The 22,483-nt window shown below is 47.3% G+C and overlaps 2 protein-coding genes across 3 annotated transcripts in view; one reads left to right on the top strand and one right to left on the bottom strand.

Moving 5' to 3' along the window:
* Positions 1-4,017, bottom strand: part of LOC119442634 (betaine--homocysteine S-methyltransferase 1) — a 31,302-nt gene extending 27,285 nt beyond the window's left edge. Inside the window, exon 1 of the mRNA XM_037707578.2 lies at positions 3,864-4,017. Coding sequence (XP_037563506.1) covers positions 3,864-3,866 — 3 coding nt within the window. The 5' untranslated portion in view covers positions 3,867-4,017. The remainder of the gene's footprint in view (positions 1-3,863) is intronic.
* A 395-nt stretch (positions 4,018-4,412) lies between these two features.
* Positions 4,413-22,483, top strand: part of LOC119442633 (dimethylglycine dehydrogenase, mitochondrial) — a 36,062-nt gene continuing 17,991 nt past the window's right edge. The window contains exons 1-5 of one of the 2 annotated variants that reach the window (XM_037707576.2): positions 4,413-4,821; positions 9,683-9,872; positions 11,649-11,747; positions 12,870-13,034; positions 14,186-14,393. In XM_037707576.2, coding sequence (XP_037563504.1) covers positions 4,721-4,821; positions 9,683-9,872; positions 11,649-11,747; positions 12,870-13,034; positions 14,186-14,393 — 763 coding nt within the window. In that variant the 5' untranslated portion in view covers positions 4,413-4,720. Of the gene's footprint in view, positions 4,822-9,682; positions 9,873-11,646; positions 11,752-12,869; positions 13,035-14,185; positions 14,394-22,483 lie in introns of those variants that run through there. The other variant, XM_049662272.1, reaches the window with a different exon arrangement.

The raw sequence follows: 22,483 nt of genomic DNA, 5'->3' as shown, positions 1-22,483 counted from the left end.
TGATAACTCGGGAGACGGCAACAACTGAGTTTGACTTGCTGTGCGTGTTTTCTGGGGGTATCCGACATGCACGCCGTAATCAACAAAGGGTACCAAGATAAGCAGTTTCCCGCAACAACAAGAACGCTGATTTGAGCTGCAATCCCCGACATGATAGACTACGCGCAGCAAATTTGTGTGACTGTATGTGTGCATCATGAAGGCATCGCAAGCGTACTTGTCTTACCGTAAATAACGCGCTTTTCCAGACGAGAAAGGTTTCAGCTATCATTACCGCCACAGTGGAAACCTACGAAATACGATCTTTTTCATTCAGTGCGAAGCCAAAGGTTCTCTTGCTTTGCGAGTTTATCGCGAGGTTAACATGTAATTTTAGTGTGGCATACAAAAGTATCTTGTCTGCGTGCGACACACCCTGCCAATGTGTAAACTTGCGCGTGTAGCCGACCACTTTGAAACAAGCGAATCGTACTGAAGAAATTCAGTTCATATAGGTCATCTTTCTGGGGTTTTTCTTGCCAAAATCAGTTCTGATTATGAATCACGCCGTAGTGGAGAGCTCCTGATTAATTCTGACCACCTGGGGTTGTTTAACGCGCGCTACAACGCAAGCACACGGGCGTTAGTTCATATAGGTCAGTATGTGTGGTTATTGACCTGTGTTCTTCGTGAACGTGATATAGCCGCTAATAAATATGCCACTGTCCAGCTCAAAAGTAATATGTAGATTATCCAGTCAATTATTTTTGCTAATTTCCATCACCTCACGGCAGCGACGAACTTCTTTCAACATGAGCGCGTATCGGCGAACGAAAGTCATGGAGCGCGGAGGTACAGGGGGTGGTCGCAATGTGGTTTTATAAGCGGAGCTCGTGCTAAATTTTTTGGTTGTCACCGATTGTAGGAAATGTTGGCGACGCTCTCATTTTGAGCGCTGCGCTATAAAGTAACATGACATTGCAGCAATCCGAACAAGACACAGTGTTCATAAGAAAATGGAGGCTTCAAGTTACCAGCAGGGAGAGAACAAGGGAAGCCTCACAAGAGGACTCATCATCGTAAGGGCAGCAACTGCGTTCCTTGGGTGTCGTTTATACACGTAGTTCAATTCCTGCCAAGGGTTGAGGGTCATAAGCGGGTACGAAAGGGCGCGAAAGAGGTGACACTACATGTTGTGGAAGTTACAAGCGATACGGCCGACGACTGGCAATACTTAGGAGGGAGTTATTGGCGTATTTTTCCCATCCATTATTATTTATCCAGCCAGCCATACGTCGGCAATAGGCGGGCCATGTTTGGTGTCCAACCACGCTGGTGCATAATCGGTCAGAGACCTCGGCCCAAGAACGCAGTAAGACCATTTCCCCATTTCCTAGCACGCCGGCTAGAATGCGAAGTTGCAATAGCACTGTGTCGCGACATAAGGCCGACGTAGTGCGGTCGCGGTCGCAAACAGCAATTAGTCGACAGTTTTGTTTTAGTGCGAGATTTCTGAAATACCTACATTATAACCATACGCTATACCAGCTACGCAGCTCAAGTGTACTCGATGTCTTGCGCAATAATTTGATTAATAATTTGTGATTTGTAATTTGTGAATAACAAGCAAAAACTTCTGATTCGTCACACCGCAGCCTCGAGAGCTGTCGTGGTTCAAGAAACAGGGGATATATCGTATACTGGGTGTCCCGCGTTACTTTTTCATATTTCGCGTGATTTCTCAGGCTTGGAGAAAGGACTGTTACGTAGCACGTATTGAGCAACAGAAAGCTGGATCGGGAATCTTTTAGGATAGTCTACAATTCTCCCCTTGATGCCTTTGCTCTGAATATAATGTTTGAGCAGTTAACTAATAATCACTGATTATGTAATTAAGCGAAATAGATTACACGCAATACACCCTGCACTGTACTCGTACAAATGCCCCCTTTGCAACGACTACGCTTCCCTATATCACACCACATGGGCATGCCCCAAAATACAGGTAGTCCCGCATATACCCAACCCCACACCCGAGCAGTGGGAGGCCGTGCTGACTAGCTCGGACCCTCGTGACCAGCAACAACTGGTGCGGCGGGCCCGGGAGACAGCAAGAGCCGCAGGAGCCCTGGACCGAGGGCACCTCCCAACACAAGCAGGAAGACGCCTGCTTGTTTTTGTTTTCTTAATAAATGTTTTTCCTCCTCCTCCTCCTCCTCCTAAGCGAAATGAAAAAAATTGTCTGATTTGCTCCAAGTGACGGCAAACAACATTACCTCCTCCTGTCCAGCTAGTGACACTTGTATATATATATTTTAATTTTGACCCAGGTTGCGTGGGACACATAGCATATTTGCTGCACTTTCGATCACCATATACTATAGATATACGTTTGCCTGTAAGAAGTATTTCTTCTTCACATTGTCGCGTCAGTCGGAGTACAGAGCTTAATATGAGATTCTATGGCAAGAAGAGGTACATGAAGGCAGCGATAAATGCACCACGCGAAAGATGAATAAGTAAATAAATGTACGATGAGATGTGCACGGGGACTCAATGCTTATCGAAACGAAGTGTCCGGGTCTACTCAAAAGCGTGTTCTTTTGATTTCGGACATATCAGAGCCACCCAAGAAATTATGTCAAGCCCCGCAACAACTGGCAGCCGTCGTGAGGTAGATGTCGATCCCCAAGTTATGTTGGCAAGCTATGTCCTACCAGTTCTTCGTCGGCCACTAGCCATCTATCCAAGGCTGGGCAAGAAGATTTGTTGTTTACCGATTGGGTGAGTCGTTTCTGTCTCCTAAAAAAATATTGCTACTAGTTGTCCGTCGATTCAGTCCCCACCGTGCCACCACATAATTGGACTATGATACCATACTTGAGCGGCTGCCGCATCATAAGGTCCGTGGTGTGGCCAGCGACTGCTGCGCCACCCCACGGAAGCTAAAGCTTATCCACGTCGATAAGCTAAAGTACAACTCCTTGTAAAGTACATCTGCAAACTTCAGTTTCAATCACAGTGCCATATTATTTTGAAACAGCTTGCGGCTCTGTCGCGAATGGCTTGGGAGTCACTGGTGGCCCTAGGCGGACATGACAGGAAGTACCCACTATCCGAAAGGCATCGACAATAGTAAGGGCGTGCAGGACGCAGAGACGCGGGAAGTGATCAATCACCGGAGGTATGTCGAAAAACGCATGTGGCATCCTGTACGCACCGTTTTATTACTCGTAATTTATCCCCTAACGCATAGTAAAATGTTCGGCGCTGTACATTAACTCGGGCGGTTTAAAGTGGAATGCACTACGACAAATGCGACAAAAGATAAAGACGATATATGAAGAGGCTCTGGCAACACTGTCTGACGACGAGTTTCGAGTCCCTGCTAACAGATATGTAACAGTTTTTCATAACTTTTGAATCGTTGCCTTCGCAAAAGTTCACCGTTCGTGGGGTTCACCGTTCGAGTTAGGAGCAATGAATGGGACACGAAGTGATGCAAAAGTTATTTTGGGTGTTTCATGTTTGGACCATGGACGACAAAACACTGATGCTATGGCCTTCTTGGCAGCTAACACAAGGTCGGCAATAAAGCTTTTGCCGTATACACCGGCAAAGCATTTAAACCGAACGTCCGCTCAAGGGATTACATTTGACTGTCCTCAGGTCTCCGAATATCAGAACGAAATGAAACACTCTTTGGGGGTGTCGAAATTACAGACAGGGGAGGCTTCTTTCCTTGATAAGATTGAAGGGGACACCGGAGTCACTGGACGTGGAGTCTTGCGATCCAATAATGAAAGAACAACACTACTGGGATAAGGAAGGAACGCGCGTGTCTTCGCAAGGAAAAGAAGGTGAACTTTCTGCTGCGGGCTCACCATGGCGGTATCTGGAATTCGGGGCAGCAGAGGGACCACTTGTTGCGCTCCGACACCAGCAGTGCGACAAAGGAATTTGCTCGTGGAGGGCGTACCCCGCCTAAATAGGTGTCCGGTGTGCACACGGCCCGAAACCCCCGGAGAGGGCTATCCCTCTCTCGTCGTGTATACATACTCCTGTACGTGGGGGTGGGGAAAGCAGGAAACAAGAGTCTATCGATCTTCGGGACTGTATAGTAAGAGCGCTCCCGCTACGGGGCACGTGAAGGTTGCCCTTCAAATCGGCCAGTGCGGAGAATCGGTCCCCGCTCCCGCGGTGGCCTCTCTCCTCTCTCTGGACCGCCTCTGTTATCCGCCGAGTGCGGGAGAGGAACTCGAACAAGGAGGAGTGTGATGGAGGAGAAGGAAAACACCATTTCGTCAGAAAACAAAAACAAAACACACACACAAAAAACGGCGGGGTCTGCTGGCTCTCATCCGGATTGTGGCAGCCCGCCGCCGGTTGAGAGAGTCGGAGGGGTTGGAAGGGGAGGGGGTGTCCGGCGGAGATGGCCAGCACGTGCCCGGAGTCCCCTACCCCCCGCGCGTATTGTCGATAACGGCTCTCCCAAGAGCGAGAAATTGCCAAGAAAGAGACTACACCGAATGTGCGCACAGCCAGCTGTCCTCAGTTCACACGGTCTGATCGAGCGCCTACAAAAGCGCTACGAGTTTGGTTTCGGGACCGTTAATCGCTTGTTTTGTACCGGGCCTTCCAGCATCGTTGATGCGAGATGCTCTATAGTGAGGTTGCATAAGCGTGCAACGAGAGAGTCTGCTCGTCTTTTCACGTGTTGGCGCAGCGGCGACGGCGGAGAATGGTGACCTTGGGCAGCGTACCAGCCGAGCTGGGACAACGTGCAAGCCGGCTCTGGCATTGCGTGAGACGCGCCGACCGCCTCGGCACACGGCACCTGAGGTGGGGATTCGCTCAGACCTGCAATTTGCTCGCGTTTAGCGAGCAGCGCACGTGCGTCGTTCGTTGCACCGCGCGCACGCTTTCGCGAGCTATAGAAGAGGCTCCCCCTGGGCAGCGTTTGGTGCTGCTAACATTGAGCGACCCAGTCGTCTGCTCGAACCATGGCTCGAGCAGACGAAACAATCCTTTGGGCGGTTCAATGGCCGCCCGGCTCGAGTTTGCGTCATCCCGCTATCTCTTTGCGGGCGTTGTATATTCGTCGTTCTGGGATTTATTGCATCCGATGCGCGCCGCTGTCACCCGCACGTTCTCCCCATGTTTCCGATCGTACAACTGTTATGAGGAGCAGAGGTTATTACCCTACCAACTATCGTCGTCAGCGCGATATTTACCGCTCGTTAAAAATGGGGCAGTTTCTTCGGGCCTCTCGTCGAGCAGCACAGCTCGAAACGCACACAACAGCGCAGCTTTGCCTCAAAACTGTTTTAGAAGTGTGAATGCGTAAATGGATTAGCCAGTGAACGCGTACGCCATTCGTGCACAAAAAAAAAAAAAAACGAAAGCCAGCACAATTGCGTTTCTACATTTGACAACAGTGCAGCTGGGTGGCAAGTACAGAGAGTTGGAAGTCATTCGTTAGACACAAGCCTAAAATGTCAACACAGTTGCTTACGTTTCATTAGGCTCCTTTCATTTGACAGCAGAGCAGAGGGGTTGTAACAGATTCATTAGACCCCCGCCCCACCATCCTTAGTATGTCAATACCTGTCAACAGTGCGACGTTGTTAGTTGATCCGAGAAGAACACACAGCGCGTGGCCGCTCTCAATGGATGCCTCTGTTCCGTGTGTGGCAGGTGGTGTAGACGCTTCGTAGAAAACGCGCGAAGAAAGACTTATGACACCACAATCACTGCTCACTAACAAGCCAATCACATAATGCGCTATAGCACAGCGACGAAATGAGAACCACGTGACGTACTGCGAATCGCTCGCTCAAGTCACTCGGAGAATGAGAGAAAAAGAAATACAAGGTGGTCTTATCCCCAACGCTCCTGATCGATCACAATCTTGTTGTAGTTTAGGCATTGTGTTAACGGCTAATCACCAAAGCAAGCAAGGTCGTCTTTACGAACGCCGTAGCCTTTGAGCCCCTGCGGCGGTTCGTATAGGGACGTTTGTGACCACAATCGCAGCGACTCGCTACATCTTTGCCTGTGCGCTGGCGTCCTTCGTTGTTAGGCAAACAAACAAGACAAGATCCTCAAGATATCATCGTATCTCTGCGCGCACTCTGCCTAGACACGTTACCCGAAGATAACGCGCCATCGTCTACTGTCCGCGGGCACTCAGCGTGTGTGTTTGGTTGCACTTGCAGATATAGCGGTCTCTGCGTGGTTGACTTTGGTATTCGCGAATAAATCAACGGGGCATGGCATGAGTGTAATTTTAAGCGTATTGTTGAGATACAAGAAGACGGGGGTGTAGATTAGACAGCAAACGGGGGTAGCCGATATTCTAGTTGAGGGGGGGAAATGGAGCTGATCTGGCCATGTAATGCGTAGGTCAGATACCCAGTGGTCTATATTAGAGTTACAGAAGAGGTACCAAGGGAAGAGAAGCGCAGTCGTGGACGGCAGAGAAGTAGGTGGGGTGATGAGGTTAGGAAATAATTTGCAGGGACTACTTGGAATCAGCTAGCGCAGGACAGGGGTAATTGTTGCCATGCGAAAGAGTAGCCGTCATCATTATAGGGTGACTACATCTCTTTCTTTTATTTTCATTTCAATAAAAACGGGGCAATTGAAGATCGCTTGGAAAGGCCTTCGACCTGCAGTTGACCTAAATATATGACGATGATGATACTGCGCGAATATGCAGATACCCGTATCGCTTCGTGACGCTAGAAAGGTTTTGGCGCAGTCAGCAGGCACATTTGGTCTCATACCACGTGTTTCTGCAAAGGCTGCTCAAGTTCAGTACAGCTCATATTTGTACGTCGAAATGTCCAGGAGTTTGGTGTCTAAAGGCAAGCTAAAATGCCGGACGTGTTCCTGGTCGCCTATGACGCACTAAGCATGGGCAACACAAATGAAAACTGATTGCAACACTTACAGACGTTACAAGGGTTTAATCACTGCATTTGCAGATGTGACAAGGGCCAAATAATAACAATAATATGTAGCCACGAAACGAACACTCACGAATGAAAATTAAGTTCCCGAGCATGTTTACATGCGTGCTACTGCCTGTGACTTGAATAACTTTTTAAAAACGTAACCGATTTCGTATCTATTAGTTAGATATACACAAGAGGGAAACGATGAACTCAGAAATGCTGATGTGACATATGCAAACGTCTGAGCGCCATAGAATGTTCTACTTCTAGAGGCAATAAACTGTAGATGTCACAGAAAAACAGAATCACGCAAGCGATTGAAATTGGCGTTTTCGAATGAGTTATAAAACGTATTGTTCGCATATCTGCTGTTAATGTAATAATTAAAAACTTAATAAATTTGCGATCACAAACTAATTAATCATGAACAGTACAAAAAACTGGACGCTTTAATTTGCTGCTAACAACACATGGTTGGTTTCGTTCGTTTAGAAAGCTTGGCTTTGTTTTTCTTTTTACTCGGTGCATAATAGATGCAACACTCTGTATAATTCTGCTCTCCAAACTTTCAGTTAGTTTGACATCGGCTCGCTGCAGAGCATTCTAACGGCATTAGATGTATCGTTGACGACGTCGGCATTTATTTTTGCTGTTCCTCGTAGACGACGCAAGTGTACCTAAAAGAGCGGTGTTTTACAACACTTTAACGTGAACTTCTCTTCCTCGTTCCTTTGGCGTAAGAGCAGCTGCGTAGCTTCGTGTGCGAAATTTCACAGGAAACTGTAAGGAGCTGCTTCTGATAAAGTTTTCTTTTTTTTTTTACTTGTATATAACTGAAAAGCGCACACCTGCAACACGTGCTCTGACAGTAGATAAAGGCGTTCTGTTGCATTATACAGTTGTAGCGTGTCGCGTTATCGTAAAGTTGTTTCCGATGGCAGATGGTCATGTGTTATCCACTACATGTTTTATCGGTCGACTTTGTGCGAAGTCGTGCATGTTCCGAGGCGCGAAAGCTTTCTCACGACTGTCCCAGTTTCTACTAGGCGTTCATTTCTTTACTGACAATGATTTTTTTTTTTAGTTGCCTGCGGCAGATAGCACAATTCCTTGAACTGGATTTCTCGCAGTGGCAGATATTATTTGAGCTAAATGTGCACTATTGCTCCACTTACTTTTCTCACGAAACGCCGCCGTTTTACGCATTGAATTTCAGAAGTAATTGGAATTTCAATGTGTTTCACCGCAATTTGGGTAAGCATATATATCTCAACTGGTGTCATCCTCAGAATTCGTTTCAAGTGAATAGACCTCGTGAACTCATCGGCGATAATTTGTAAATGACAATATGTGCCGTAATGTAATTAGTTAAAATTTTTGTTATTTGGTCAAACAATTCATTTCTACTTCTCGTTCAAGTAATGTCCGTCTCTCCAAGATATCCATTCGAATACTAAGTAGAATTGTGGTACCTACCATAGGCGATTTCTAAACATTTTTGTCAGTTAAAGGAAAGTTCTGCAGAAAGCATCGACGATGATTGTCAGTGTAAGCGCGTTAGTGTCAGCTTGATTGCCAGTGTCAGCCTGAACGAACCAACCAACCAACCAACCGACCAACCAATCAACCGACCAACGAAAGTTCACGCACGACAGTCCCCCCACCACTCTCTCCTCTTCCTCACACCTCCCCGCGATCGCGCGACAGCATCCCACAGTTTAGGCGTATGCAGCAGATCGAAGGGCTCAATAATGTCGTCCATTTTTGGAGTACATGAGAAAATTTCCCGATGAAAGGCTGTAACCATGCGGTGTCTGGTGTCTGAAGGCGGGTTGCAGCCGATAGGAAAATGCACTGTATTTGGAATCGACTGCTGCGTTCAGACAGAACGTTAATCCACCATGTTTGACGCACCTACACCTGCACTATGAAGGACTTCGTAATGGAGGGCTTCCTAAATAGCGCCTAATTCAAAGCCCGAGTTTACTTCTTGCATTGCGCACTTTTGCAAAGAAGCCAAGGAAAGCATAGGAAAAGTTTACTTGTTTTATGTGCAGCGTCAAATTATTTATTGGCGATGGTTGAGTTTATAACAAATATTCTTGATAAAAGAAAAAAAAATAATGGGAAATTAATGTGGAATGTAAGAACAACTTACCGCCGGTGGGAGTCGTACAAACTTCTGCATAACGCGTTCTTGAGATGCAGAGTTGATAAATACGCTCTTCTTCAGAACCTACGATGGAAGGACCTTCCACATGCTTGACTGTACGCCTTGTGTTTCCAGAAAGGTCTGTTATAACCTGCAAGGGGAAGTTCCACGTCTTCTTGCATTCCGTAGAGCGACTGATTTGATGGAAATGTGGTAACGTATCGCAGTGACGCTGCAAGAGGAGGTCAGGCGAAGCAAGTGCTGCCTCGATAGCCAGGCTAAACTAGGAGCCGCTGGCTAAACGCGCCTATTTCTATATGCGACCCACCGCTACCATCCATAGTTCAATAAACAAAACAGTTAAACAGTTGATTTACCTTGTGGTTTTCTTGGCGTCCTTGTCGGTTGCATTCATATGGCTGTAACTAAAAAAAATCACCGCCCCCCACCCCCCCCTCCCCCTCCATGAAGAATTTCGCTCAATTCTCTGTACGTGTGTCTTTCACGGCACTTTGCGGTTTCAGTCTCGCAATGCCCAACCAGGAATAAACAATGGTGCGTCGCTAAAGTCATGCGATGTACTACTTTGCAGCACGATAGCGGCAGCGTGTGAGACAGGGAAGGAGGCCCCCGCCGAGGCTCTGCCTTCCACCGTTGAGGTGGCTGTGATCGGAGGTGGCGCCGTGGGCACCAGCCTCACCTACCACTTGGCCAGGATGGGCAACCCGAACGTCGTGCTGCTCGAGAAAAGCGAGCTGACGGCAGGCTCAACATGGCACGCGGTATGCCACCCCATTGATTGATTGATTGATTGATTGATTGATTGATTGATTGATTGATTGATTGATTGATTGATTGATTGATTGATTTAGTATATCAACGGACTCCCGGCCAATTGCTCCATCTTTAAATCCTCCTGATGTATCGTATTTGCTTTAGAGCAGGACTTTTTTTTTTTTTTTCGCCTGACTTTTTTTTTGTCTGTATTGATGTGCTTCAGTTTCAGTTTATTGCACACTATATAGTTGCAAAGTGGGGATCATACGTACAGAGTGAGGCCCCAGAGTCGCCTGATTCTCCTGATTCTAAAGGACACCTCCCGTTGTTATTGTATAGAAAACCTAAATACCATACGACTGTTACACGAGGTGGTATCAAAAGATTTCGAGACTGCGCTCTGTTTTGAAGAAAGTTATTTATTTATGTGCATTCAAACGTTCTAACCTTCGAAATAGTCCCGTCGCACAGCAATACAGCGCTCCCAGCGCTCCTGCCAATTTGCGAATATGTCCTGGAAGTCTCTTTTCCGGAACGAATCCTTCTGCGATTCGAGCTGGATTTCGAGCTGGTCAAAATGACGACCTTTGAGTTGGGCTTCTAATTTTAGGAAGAGAGCGAATAAAGCGGAAGGGAATCCTTAGCAATTATCTGTCTTTCACGTCGAAGGTCATCACTACGGACGAAACTTAGGTGTACGGGTACTACTACCCTAAGACGAAACAACAAGCGTCGCTGTGAAAAAGCCCAGCATCTTCACGATCGAAAAAAAGAAGAAGAAAAAAAGGCTAGGGCATGTCCGCCGCTCGGCAAATTGTACGCTAATCGTGTTTTTCGGCATTCACGCTATTGTGTATCTGAAACTCGTTCCAAATGGCCACACTATGAAAAGCTAGTTTTACTGCCAAGGTTTAGGGCGTCGAGGAGTTGGATTCTGCCACGACGACCTGTCACCCTGTCACACCCTGTCACACCCTGTCACACCCTGTCACACCCTGTCACACCCTGTCACACCCTGTCACACCCTGTCACAGATTCACCCTGTCACAGATCACTCCACGCACGCGAGTCTTTCACCGGAAACAGCATGGTCTCTACCCTACTTGTCAGATTCGGTTCCTGCTTATTTCACTCTCTTACCAAAATTACGAACTCAGCTCAAAGGTTGCCATTTCGGCATGATCGCCTTAATCAAGCTCGAATCGCAGAAGGGTGCTTCGACTCCTTCCGGAAAAAAAAGATGCCCAGGACATATTCGCAAGCTGGCAAGAACGTTGGGAGCTCTGCATTGCTGCGCAAGGAGACCATTTAAAAGGTGACAGTGTTCTAATGCAACAGAAATAAATAACTTTTTTTTTTAACAGAGCCAGTCTCGAAACTTTTTGAGGCAACGTGTTTCCGGAGTAGGTAACTAACACGAAAAATTACTTTAATGACAAAATACTGTTGTTTCTTTACCTGTTGATTAAATTTATTGGTCGAGGCAACATACTGTTTACGGCTAAATCTTACCTGCGGTGAGTACAGGTATATGTAATTTAGCAACTTAAAGGCCCTTTCGGACAACTTTTGAGCGAGGTGCTGTAGTAACTTTATTTGGTTTCCCTCAAGTTAATTTTGCTTTATACGCTTGTATCACCTATGGCTTTTAGAATGAATGAATGAATGAATGAATGAATGAATGAATGAATGAATGAATGAATGAATGAATGAATGAATGAATGAATGAATGAATGAAATAACTCTTCACGGCAGATGTCTCATTGGCGTCGATTGTGCAGGCAGGCCTCGCGGCGCTCTACAACCCGGGAATCAACATGAAGAGGATCCACTACGACAGCATCAACTTGTTCGCAGCACTTCAGCTCGACACTGGACGAGTAGGTGAAGGGACGAGTACACTGTCTTCTCGGGGTTTCGTCGCGAACAGAATGGCTGAACTTATGCTGATCGACCGATTGTTTCCAATGCACCGAGGCAGCAGGGCTCCAGAATAAGCATGCTTACCTGGAATTAATTAACCTATCATGAAATCTCAGAACAGGGATGACTAGGCAGCTACGCAGCGCTTGTCGATACAACAAACAACAAAAATTTTTTAAAATAGAGATCCAAAACGAGATTCTCCGTCATGTGGGAAACGAGACCAGCACCACTTTTGTCGAGATCGTAAAGGTCAGAACCAAGTTAGAACTCCCACGCGAAACCCTCCACGTGCTTAGAGCACGCGATGCAAACGTCAATTTGCAATTTGCATGCGCCCATAGGATGTGTGCCAGGTAATTGCGTTATTCGAATGAGTACCTCTTACCAGCAAAAGTTCCACGTGCGCGAGGCCACCTTGCGTGTGAGGGCTGTAATGGAAAACCAGAAAATAAATCACATAAGGGTGGGAAAAACGGCCTTGTTGTCGAACCACCCGACGACGAGGTCACAGCAGCGAAGACATGAAAAGCGAAATGATATGTATAGAACCTGAGCGAACCCTGCGAATATAAGATATATAACCAGGCGGGAAAAGTGCGGGATCAACAAGTCCAGTTGAACTGAAGCCGCCGGTGGTTACGAGGCTGCCGGGTGTCGAACCGCTTCTTAATACTTGCGATGAAGATACAAGGCGTCGGGCATAAAGAAATCGGAAAAGGTGAAGAAAAAAAAGAATGTCCATTAGAAGCAGGGTTGATAAAACGCACCTGCGCCAAAAAACCCGTCCCTCTCCGCAAATAGTTATTCAATAGCAAAACATATAGAGTGTAACCGGCTTCCACACTCAACTCGAGGCTGTCTTGAGCACAAGTTGTGCGAATAAATTACCGAGGCGCACGTGCTGTCAGAGATTGGCGAGATTGGTCTGTTTTAAAAGTGCAATATATACCAAACGTAGCGTAGCTTAATATTTCTCTTATATTTGCACTTTAATAAAGCTGTTTCAGTGTATCACAGCTTTGACGCTCAGGGTATGACGAATGGCGTACAGATTTCAAATCTTTGACTGGCTGCAGGACCTTGGCTTTCACCGTCCGGGCAGTATCCGGCTGGCGTCGGACCCGATTAGGATGGACGAATTTCGGTACCAGATGCAGCGGCAGGGCTGGAACAAGGCGCCGCAGAAGCTTATCACCGTCGACGAAATCAGGCAACATGTGCCCTTCATCAACCTGGACAAGGTATATGTGCTTCGGCACGCACCATACGGCTCATCTTCGTTATGCGCCTTCTCTTGTACGGAATTAGCCTGTGGGAACTGCGACACATCATGGATGGCTTGAGGCAACAAAATAGGCTGTCCACTTATCAAATTAGCAAGAACATATGTGCCTGGTATCTTTGAATTTGTCTTCCCAGGCATAAGCATGCGGACTCTTCACAAATCACTCCCGATTCCACGGAACCTTATTGATGTTCCTTGTCTGGAAGGAGACTCGGCTTTCATTCATTCATGACTAGGCACTGACTAGGCGAGCGCGGCGCTCCTGTTAGCCAGGCGCGCGACTAGTCACGTGGTCAGGCGGCGACCCAGCTGCGGGGAGCGCATGCGCCAAGCCGGCGGCGGCGGCGGAGCTCAGCGCGGCGAGTCACGTGATGCGTTGCCAAGACTGCGGCACAGCTGAGGTCAAATGAAGGTCAAATTGCTGGCGACGGTGAAACATCCGCTCGACTATGTTAGTAAAGCTTTCGCTTTAAAGAGAATGTACAGATCCCACGGACAGCGAGCCAGTAAGGCAAAATGGCGCATTACAAGAGACGCGCTGCAGATTTCAATGATGAACGCGTACCCCAGCCATCATGCTGGACCTTGCAGAGAAAGTGGATTCAGCATCAACGTCTTTTGAATCACTTGGCACATAATGCCCGGGTGGCCTGAGCCCGGGCCAGCAATCTCGCAGGGTGTTTTTGTCATTAAAGTTTTTTTCCGTCAGTCCCGAATCACAAAACACAGCGCGCAGTAGAACTTTGACTTGACATTGCAGGAACGCGCCACGATGACACTAGCGCGATTAGAGACACGCAGTTAATTTCGGCGAACAACGCATCCCCTAACTTGAAACTTTTACCTTCATCGTCAGTGAAAATATGCTCTCGCTCGCTTTTCTATACGTAAATTGTTGCTATGCGACGTGCTTAACGCGCTAAGCGTCTCAATGTTCTGGCTTGCACAATAGAAATTCGTAAAGGCGCTTTATTCCGTCATTCTACGCATGCCTCCGTGGTCACATATTCTGCCAGGCAGCAACACACTTACATACAAACTGCAGAGTGGCGGAAGATAACCAAAGAAAGCTATCGCTTTAAAATGTGGTTCCCGCCTATCGCCCAGGTGCTGGGCGGCTTGTACAACCCGGCGGATGGCCACATCGACCCGTACTCCCTGACCATGGCCATGGCCTCCGAAGCGAAGCGGTACGGGGCGCGCATCTTCCAGGGTACGGCGGTGCTGGGCCTCCGCAAGGACCACAAGGACAACCGATGGCTCGTCGAGACAAGCCGAGGTCCCGTACGTGCGAAGCACGTCGTCAATTGCGCCGGTGAGTCGTTGAACAGAAAAAGAATTTCTGAGAACTGTCTATACTAATGCGTAAGCATTCTTTGGATCGGCTGTAATTTCAAGTTGGCCCATCCTCAAATTCCAGTTGCACCCCCCCCCCCCTCCCCAGTTATAGGCTTCCCAAGCATTTTCTATGGAGCCCTATGTATTCCTTCTGGTAAGGTGTCACACTTATCGCGTTACGGACACGATGTTGCTAACGAAATTTCCGGGGTACTCGTCAGAGAATGCTTATGCATTAACATGCTACGCATTAAAATGAAGGGGTTAGGAAATGCGTTACAGCGACGGGGGAAAATAAATAATGTGAGCTATGTGCGAAGGAGGTTAAAGTGAAATAGAAGGTCCCATTACAGCCTCTGACCTCGGGATCTCCTCCTGTGTATCAGTATATTGTATTATACCTTTTTTTTTTCCTAATAAACCTCATTATTTTCTTTAAAAAGGCAGTTAACAGTGATGACTAGCGAAACTTGGAGAACCGTCGCGCCACTTGTGGTACGTCAGCTTTCCTTTTCTCGGTTGAAGATGCAGCGGAAAGAAAGGATACGTATTTTGAAGTCTCGCAGGGAAGCATCAACAATTCTCAACACACCATCCTACACGCATTCGAGAGAGGACGCCTCAATCATACGAAAAGCACAAACACACACATTACTCACACCACACTATACGCATTATATTAACAGGGACCCAGGCTCCCCCACTTGTAAACAGTGCGGGGCCTATCCATCAAATAAACACATCGTGTGGGAGTGCCCTGCAAACGCCATCTTCAAAAAGACAATACTTTCCAAATTACCACACAACCAGCGTCCTGGCCGCTGGGAGGAGTGGACCACTCCCCCACGAAGGTTTGAAAAACTATGGTGGCCGCTTCTGGTGCAGCACGTCAAGAACGTTCTGGGCCAGGAGGCATGAGCCTACCAGGAGGCCCGGACTTGGGCTTTAGTTCCTTCGGGGCTAATAAATGTTATTTCTCTCTCTCTCTCTCGGTTCCACTTCGTGCTTCTAAGAAGTACTAGCTGTGAAACGATGCGCTTTTACAGCCTTTTCTTCTATTCAGATCTTTCGCTGCTGCAGCTTTCTTATTTATTGCAAAAACTCCTTCCACATTACCCGATAGAAAAGATGTGAGGTATTAACATCTTCCCATTTTGCAGAGATATTCGGGTGTCATGATAGTTAGATGTGAAGATACACCGCCGATAGTTCTGTTATACGACATATACGTATAAAACATGGTCGGTGTCGTTTGCTTCGCGAGTTACGTCGGTGGCGTGTTCTAGTTAGCGCTTACGGTTGGAGCAGAGTGTATCTATGATAGAATGATAAAGCGGCGTGGAATTATTCTTCTGTTTAGCCTGCGAATAATATATATGCCACGTTCAACGTTGTAAAAAGAAAAAAAAAAAGAACCAAGCGGAGGATGGGCATTCGGCTCCTACTAGCGGCAAGTTGGTTTTATCGCCCAATTTCATTTCCCTTTACCTTTACCATTTTTACATTTCAAATAAAACAATAAATAGTTTCCTCAATTGTTTTCTTGGCCTCAGTATCTGTTGGCTTCATATGCTTGTGATTAACAAAAGGCTGTCCCCACGGCTACAGAACTTCTAACTTCTCGTTACGTAATCATTTCTTCTGCGTCCTAAAGAAAGCCAGTAAAATATTTTTTTAAAGGCACGTGACATGCCCACTTGCGCAACACCTCCTGCAGTTCTCTCAAACATGCCGCGTATGAACGAGCATATCTATCTTGGCTAAAGTTAGGATAGGAGATAATAATAATAATAATAATAATAATAATAATAATAATAATAATAATAATAATAATAATAATAATAATAATAATAATAATAACTTGTTTATTTTCATCGACGATGGAGGAGACTGCGGGTCACTTGAGAAACAAGCAACTTGATTGAAGCCCACAACCACCTCCTTTGTACATGTACTGTAGGTATGCCGGCTTCAGCCCAGCACTTTAAAAACGACCTCGGCTTTGGGCATGACCACGCTACGGCTCCGTTCATTCTCTCCTATACGAAGTCCCTTCGCGTCGAAGACCTCTGCAGACGCGACACAATACTCCATATGAGATCCACTCCCTTCGTAGCGAGCCCCTCGCCTTGGACGGGATGTCGCGGCGTGATGCACAAGCGGCAAGAAAAAAAAATGTTTTGGCACAGACTGGTAATCGAAGCTCTTGCCTCAGCATACGGCAGTCGTCCTCCACAACGCCCGGACAACGACATCCTGCACCTATCAAACGGTTTATATAAATGTTTTGGCACAGACTGGTAATCGAAGCTCTTGCCTCAGCATACGGCAGTCGTCCTCCACAACGCCCGGACAACGACATCCTGCACCTATCAAACGGTTTATATTCTCGATATCACCGAGAGCGTGTAAGTTTGGCGAAAACGGCGAGGGTATACAGCGAGGCGCTGATAAGGTTACCGAAGTGCGTAGTTCGAGTTTGCATTGTGCGAAGCTAGCTATAGGCACCGCGTCGCAGCAACAGCAGATGAACAGCGTGAAGGTCGGTGAACCAATGCTGAGTCGACCAGTCCTCTGAAAATTGTGCACCTAGCGTTTATTCGTATCGTTGGGCGAGTCAGGCTTGCTATACGCGAGCTTGCCATAAGCAGGGAAAGCTGTCCGTTACAGAGGGTTGCTGCAATGAAAAATTTTATGAGCCATTCCACTTTGTGAAGGATGGATGACCAGCGAAGCTGTTTAGTACACGACACACAGGTGACACAGAATTTTGAACAAGTGTACGAACATATTTAATGTCCTGATCGGCGGTCATTGTGACGATAGGTACGCACAGACATTCGCGTATCATTTCTGTTATTAAATACGTCCGTCACGTAAGGCAAAGAATGGGTCATACCTAAGCAATAGCTCATATCCCCGTACACGCGGCCTACCCATTACGACGACAGAAGAGAAGTGAAATTATACGCTGGAATGATGAGCGGCAACGGAGCAGGCTGTGGAAGAAGACGACGACGACGAACGCGTGATCAGTGGCACGAGCGTGTTCGCGCGCCAACGAGGCAGTTGTGGAAGAAGACAACGACGGCTCGAGCCATTGCTGATGATGATAGTTTCGGCACATAGACGCCACGAAACCCCGGACCTTAGCCATATACAGCTTCGCTGTAAAGAGAATAGCGAGCGCCGGAATCAAGCCACCGGAGGTCTTGCGTCGAAATAATAACCGGCTCACCTGTACAGGCAAACACTATTCCAGACTCCACTACTGAATAATTTACACCCTTAAAGTAAATAAGGGTATAAATCGGTTTAAGCTCGAAATCTTACACCCTTTAGTGTAAGGATGTGAGTTGTACACCGTTTACACCCTCATTCACTTGTAAGGGTGGAAATTATTTTACAGTGTACATACTCTGTTTCTCAGTACTGGAACTGAAGATTCGGTCTGTGTCAGCCTATCAGCAGCGCGATCGCGGGAATGCACGTGTCCGTGCGTAGTTTGAACTTTCACCCCTAACGCCAGAGAGGTCATTTGCTCAACCTCGAGCAATCTGCTGCAAGCTGCGCGAAGCCTTCTATTTTTCCAGCGTGCTATAAGCAGCTGCCTGTACGAAAACGCGTGCGACCGGTGGGGCGCCGCATCACATGCACGCGCGCAACTTCCCGCGACTCAATCGGTCCACTCGCGGAAAATGACGTAATATACTACAGGTGTATCTCGAGCGCATTCAGTAAGTGTTCTCTAGCATCATCATGTGCGTTATGCGGACTAACGCTCTTTCGTTCAGCCACGTCTGCTAGTTTTGCCGGCAGAATGGACTATACGCTATACGTATATACGTATGTATATACCTTTCAAGAAGCCGCAGACTCAGAAAATTTCCGGTGACAGAAACTGCGGACCAAAGAGCGTCTACAAGAGAAGTGCGATGCAAATTCGTCTAAGAAAGAAAAAAGGAAAATATGGGCTACGTGCTCGAATAAAAATCATTGTTCTTTATCATCGATGCGCTGCCGAACAGACTGCTCGACAGCGCCTTTGGTAGAAGGTGACGTCAAATGGGCCTCGGAGGTAACTCAAGCCATCGCTATCAGTGCTATTGCATCAGACGTGTATCTTTGACTAAAGTGGAGGAAATGTCGTAGCTGTTGCTAGGAGTCGCCGACTGGGTGTACAGGCGAGAAAGGACCGCATCGCGTTCCACGAAGCTCACTACTCCCGTGTGTCTCACTTTTTCACGCGGCGGTCGTTTTCCGCATTGGCGCTTCGCCAAGCCGCACGCAAGACCTCATATACGCCGCCCGTGTGCGGATCAACATGGTATCACGTTTCACTTCCTGCATGAGCAGGAGAGCATTGATTTGTGTATACAATTAGACGTATAACGCTGTACCGTAAGAAAAATTGAATTGCAGGATTTATTTATTTATTTATTTATTTATTTATTTATTTATTTATTTATTTATTTATTTATTTATTTATTTATTTATTTATTTATTTATTTATTTATTTATTTATCACCACGCACTATGTTGGCTGGCGTCGTCGAAAGATCCGTCCGGCCGTCTTGCACGTTGGGCACTTCGCCTGCAAGACAACGACATCCGCGTACTCTACCGCAGCGGACGACACCACTCGGACGCCGATGCCCTCTCCCGCTCTCCCTTGGCTGACAACAATATATCTCGGTTGACTGTGTCTTCCATCGACCTTCGCACCATCGCTTCCGAGCAGCGCAAGGACCCCTGCATTGCGTCACTTATAGGCTGGCTCTCTGATCCATCGACCAGGTCTACAACCCGCGCATTGCGCCGTCAAGCTCACCATTTCGCCATTCGCGACGACCTGCTTCACCGGCGCAATTACAGCTCCTACGGTCGCCAGTGGTTGTTAGTAGTGCCTCGCAGCCTGCGTTCCGAAATATGCGCAGCTTTCCACGCCGATCCACAGTGTGCCCATGCTGGCGTTTTCAAGACTTACCAGCGCATTCAAAAGCGGTACTACTGGCGAGGGATGTACAGCTACGTTCAAAAGTTCGTACGCTCTTGTCCCGATTGCCAGCGCCGGAAATCTTCACCCCGCCTCTCGCCAGCTGGGCTGCAACCTTTACCTTGCCCCACCCGACCTTTTGGACGCGTCGGTATAGATTTGTACGGGCCCCTTCCCATGACTTCGGCTGGAAACCGCTGGGCCATTGTGGCAGTCGACCATCTTACGCGATAAGCTGAAACTGCGGCACTTCCGGCAGATACAGCGCGTGACGTTGCCTCCGTCCTTCTTCGTCGATTCATCCTACGTCATGGGCCACCCGGGAGCTGCTCAGTGACCGCGGACGGGTCTTCCTCTCTGAAGTAGTCGAAGCTGTTCTCAAAGAGTGCCACGTCGTTCTTCGCACAACAATGGCTTACCATCCTCAAACGAATGGACTCACGGAACGATTCAACCGTACGCTCGGTTACATGCTCAATGTACGTCTCCTCCGACCACACCAACTGGGACGCCATTCTACCCTTCGTCACCTACGCGTACAATACCACTACGCAGAGCACTACTGGGTTTTCGCCATATTATTGTACGGCCGGCACCCATAGCACACCATCGACACAATGCTACCATACCGGCCCGACGCATCTGAATGTGCGCCCATTTCTGATACGGTGCGACATGCCGAAGAGTGCCGCGACCTCGCCCGTGCCTTTACCTCCACTGACCAAGAGCGCCAGAAGAACACTCGCGGTGACACCACCTCTGCACCCACCTTTCTTCCTGGAGCGCTTGTGTGGCTCTCAGTTCCTTCCGCTGCACCTGGTCTGTCTTCCAAGTTAATGCCCAAGTATGAAGGTCCCTACCGCATCGTCGAGCGTGCATCACCCGTCAACTATGTTATTGAGCCTGTTGAACCGTCTTCGGACATGCTCCACTATGGTCCACTAATAGTGACGAACTGTTAGGTCGCCGGACGGCTCCCTTTTTCGTCCCCCGGGGTAATTGTAGTGAAGAAGAGGGACGATGCAGTGGGGCATCCTTATCAGCGCTGTCTAGTGGGTCAGTCTCTCCAGCGCATCGCTCGGACTACGCCGCTCGCGCTCGCGGTTCCTTGAACTGATCGGACGGTTGGCCCTAGCGCCTCTGTGCAATAAACGCCTTTACAATTTGTTTATTTATTTGTCTGTTCTTTAACGACCTGGTTAAGAGGGAAACCACAGAGGAGGACACCGGACTAATATTTATCACCTCGGGTTCTTGTGGCTGCCGCGGCAGCGATTAAACCAGCTACTTCACGATCAGCAGCGCATGCGCCCAAGTCATGCACTCAGCCAGCGTGGCGGGTGCACTTAAATAAAAAGGCTCTTCCGTAAGAGTGTTTCCTTATTGGATGGCGTTCAGGCGCCAGCCGCGATGTAATAACCACAGAATCAAAGCGGCGATCGCCAATCAGGAATGGCACTTATAAGTTTTATGGATACGGATTCTTATCTTGCTGCGGACTGCTGCTACAAACATTGCGAAAGCGCTGGTGTACTCACGACGACGAACGACGACGAGGGACAAGGCTCGGCCCTAAGGTGCTTCGCCCCTAAAACTAAAACAGTATACGAAAGACTTCCATAATGGCCAAATTTTAGCATATGTTGCGGGCCGACATTAGAAAATAACCTGTAGCGACTTGAAACGTAGGCTTGTGGCACTGCGTTGGCTTTTATTGCGCGGCCGGCATCGCGTACGGCGAACGTGTGGCGGCACACAACGAAGGCAGCTTTGTCCCAAGCCGGATTGGATACCGCAGGAAACGGCCATATTGTAATAAGACGTGGTCATGAGCGCGTGAAAAGGCAAGAAAGGGCTCGATCATCGCCTAGTTGTGCTCATCCATGCCGGCCTAGCCGCCGTCGTCGGCGATACGACGTATAGCAATTGTAGAAAAGTATTCACAAACCATTAACAGCCCTGCTTGTGTATTTAATAACATCTATAATGATTAATTGGCGCTGATACGTTATACGACTTATGGAAGTTTTTGTAATGTATACACATATCGCATTCACATGTGCATCTATTGTTTACTTCAGCATGCAACAAACGAAAGGTTGTGATACTCCACCTGTATAATTTCACCAGAAATATGCTTTTCTTCTTCTTCTTCTTCGTCTTCTTCTTCTTCTTCTGCTCCCTATAAGTCGAGGTGGATTGAGCCCATGGATATGTTGACTAAAATTCATGTAAAAATACAGTACAACATGTACAAATAATTTATATGTTATTTCTGCACTACTCAACCACTTCATAATAGCATATCAGATATTTATTTTTATTATTGTTTTTAAGCTTGCATTTAGTATGACACAGATCACACTTAATTCGCTTAGTGCTTAACAAATTCCTGGTCAACGGCGACACATACGAGTATTTTTGAGACACTGAAGCAAACTTTGCAGTGCATGTGTCGCAGCATGTTTCGGAATGACAAGCCGAACCTCTGCTCTCTGTAAGTGAGGAAACTAGACAGCTTTCGCAACCACACACCAATAACACTTCTATACCAACCTGTCATTCTCATACACCAACACTGGCAGTGTGATGTCAAGAAACGTGTCACTTTCATCTCTCATTGATTCATGCTCGCCATCGCTTGTAGTACGTACTGCCCAAAATGTGGTTAAACGCTACCATCTCCAATAAAAAAAATTTTCTTTCCACATCTGCATACAACACTTTTCATTGTGATCGACACAACTGCAGAGGAGGGGGCATGCTCATAGTAAAAAAAAAAAAAAAAAAAAAAAAATCTTGCCGTTCCCAACTGACATTCCTTCATTTAGGCCTAGAGAACATTTTCATTTCACTTCAATGCTCAAGCAGAAATGTTATCATAGGTGTGTTCTACTACCCTCCAGATATAAATGATGCATTTTCAAGCCAGTTTCGAAACGTTCTAAATGAAATGTGTGTGCTATATTTTTTAATTTGGTGCAGCTAAAGAAATACACCCTGTATATTTATGTGTTCGTCAAATATCCCCGGGTGGTCAAAATTCATCCACAGTTCTCCACTGTAAGGCA

The sequence above is a fragment of the Dermacentor silvarum genome, chromosome 2 (genome assembly GCF_013339745.2).
Source record: "Dermacentor silvarum isolate Dsil-2018 chromosome 2, BIME_Dsil_1.4, whole genome shotgun sequence".
Classification (NCBI taxonomy): Eukaryota; Metazoa; Arthropoda; class Arachnida; order Ixodida; family Ixodidae; genus Dermacentor; species Dermacentor silvarum.
Note: the sequence above shows the minus strand (reverse complement) of the source record. Positions and strands in the feature narration are given on the sequence as shown.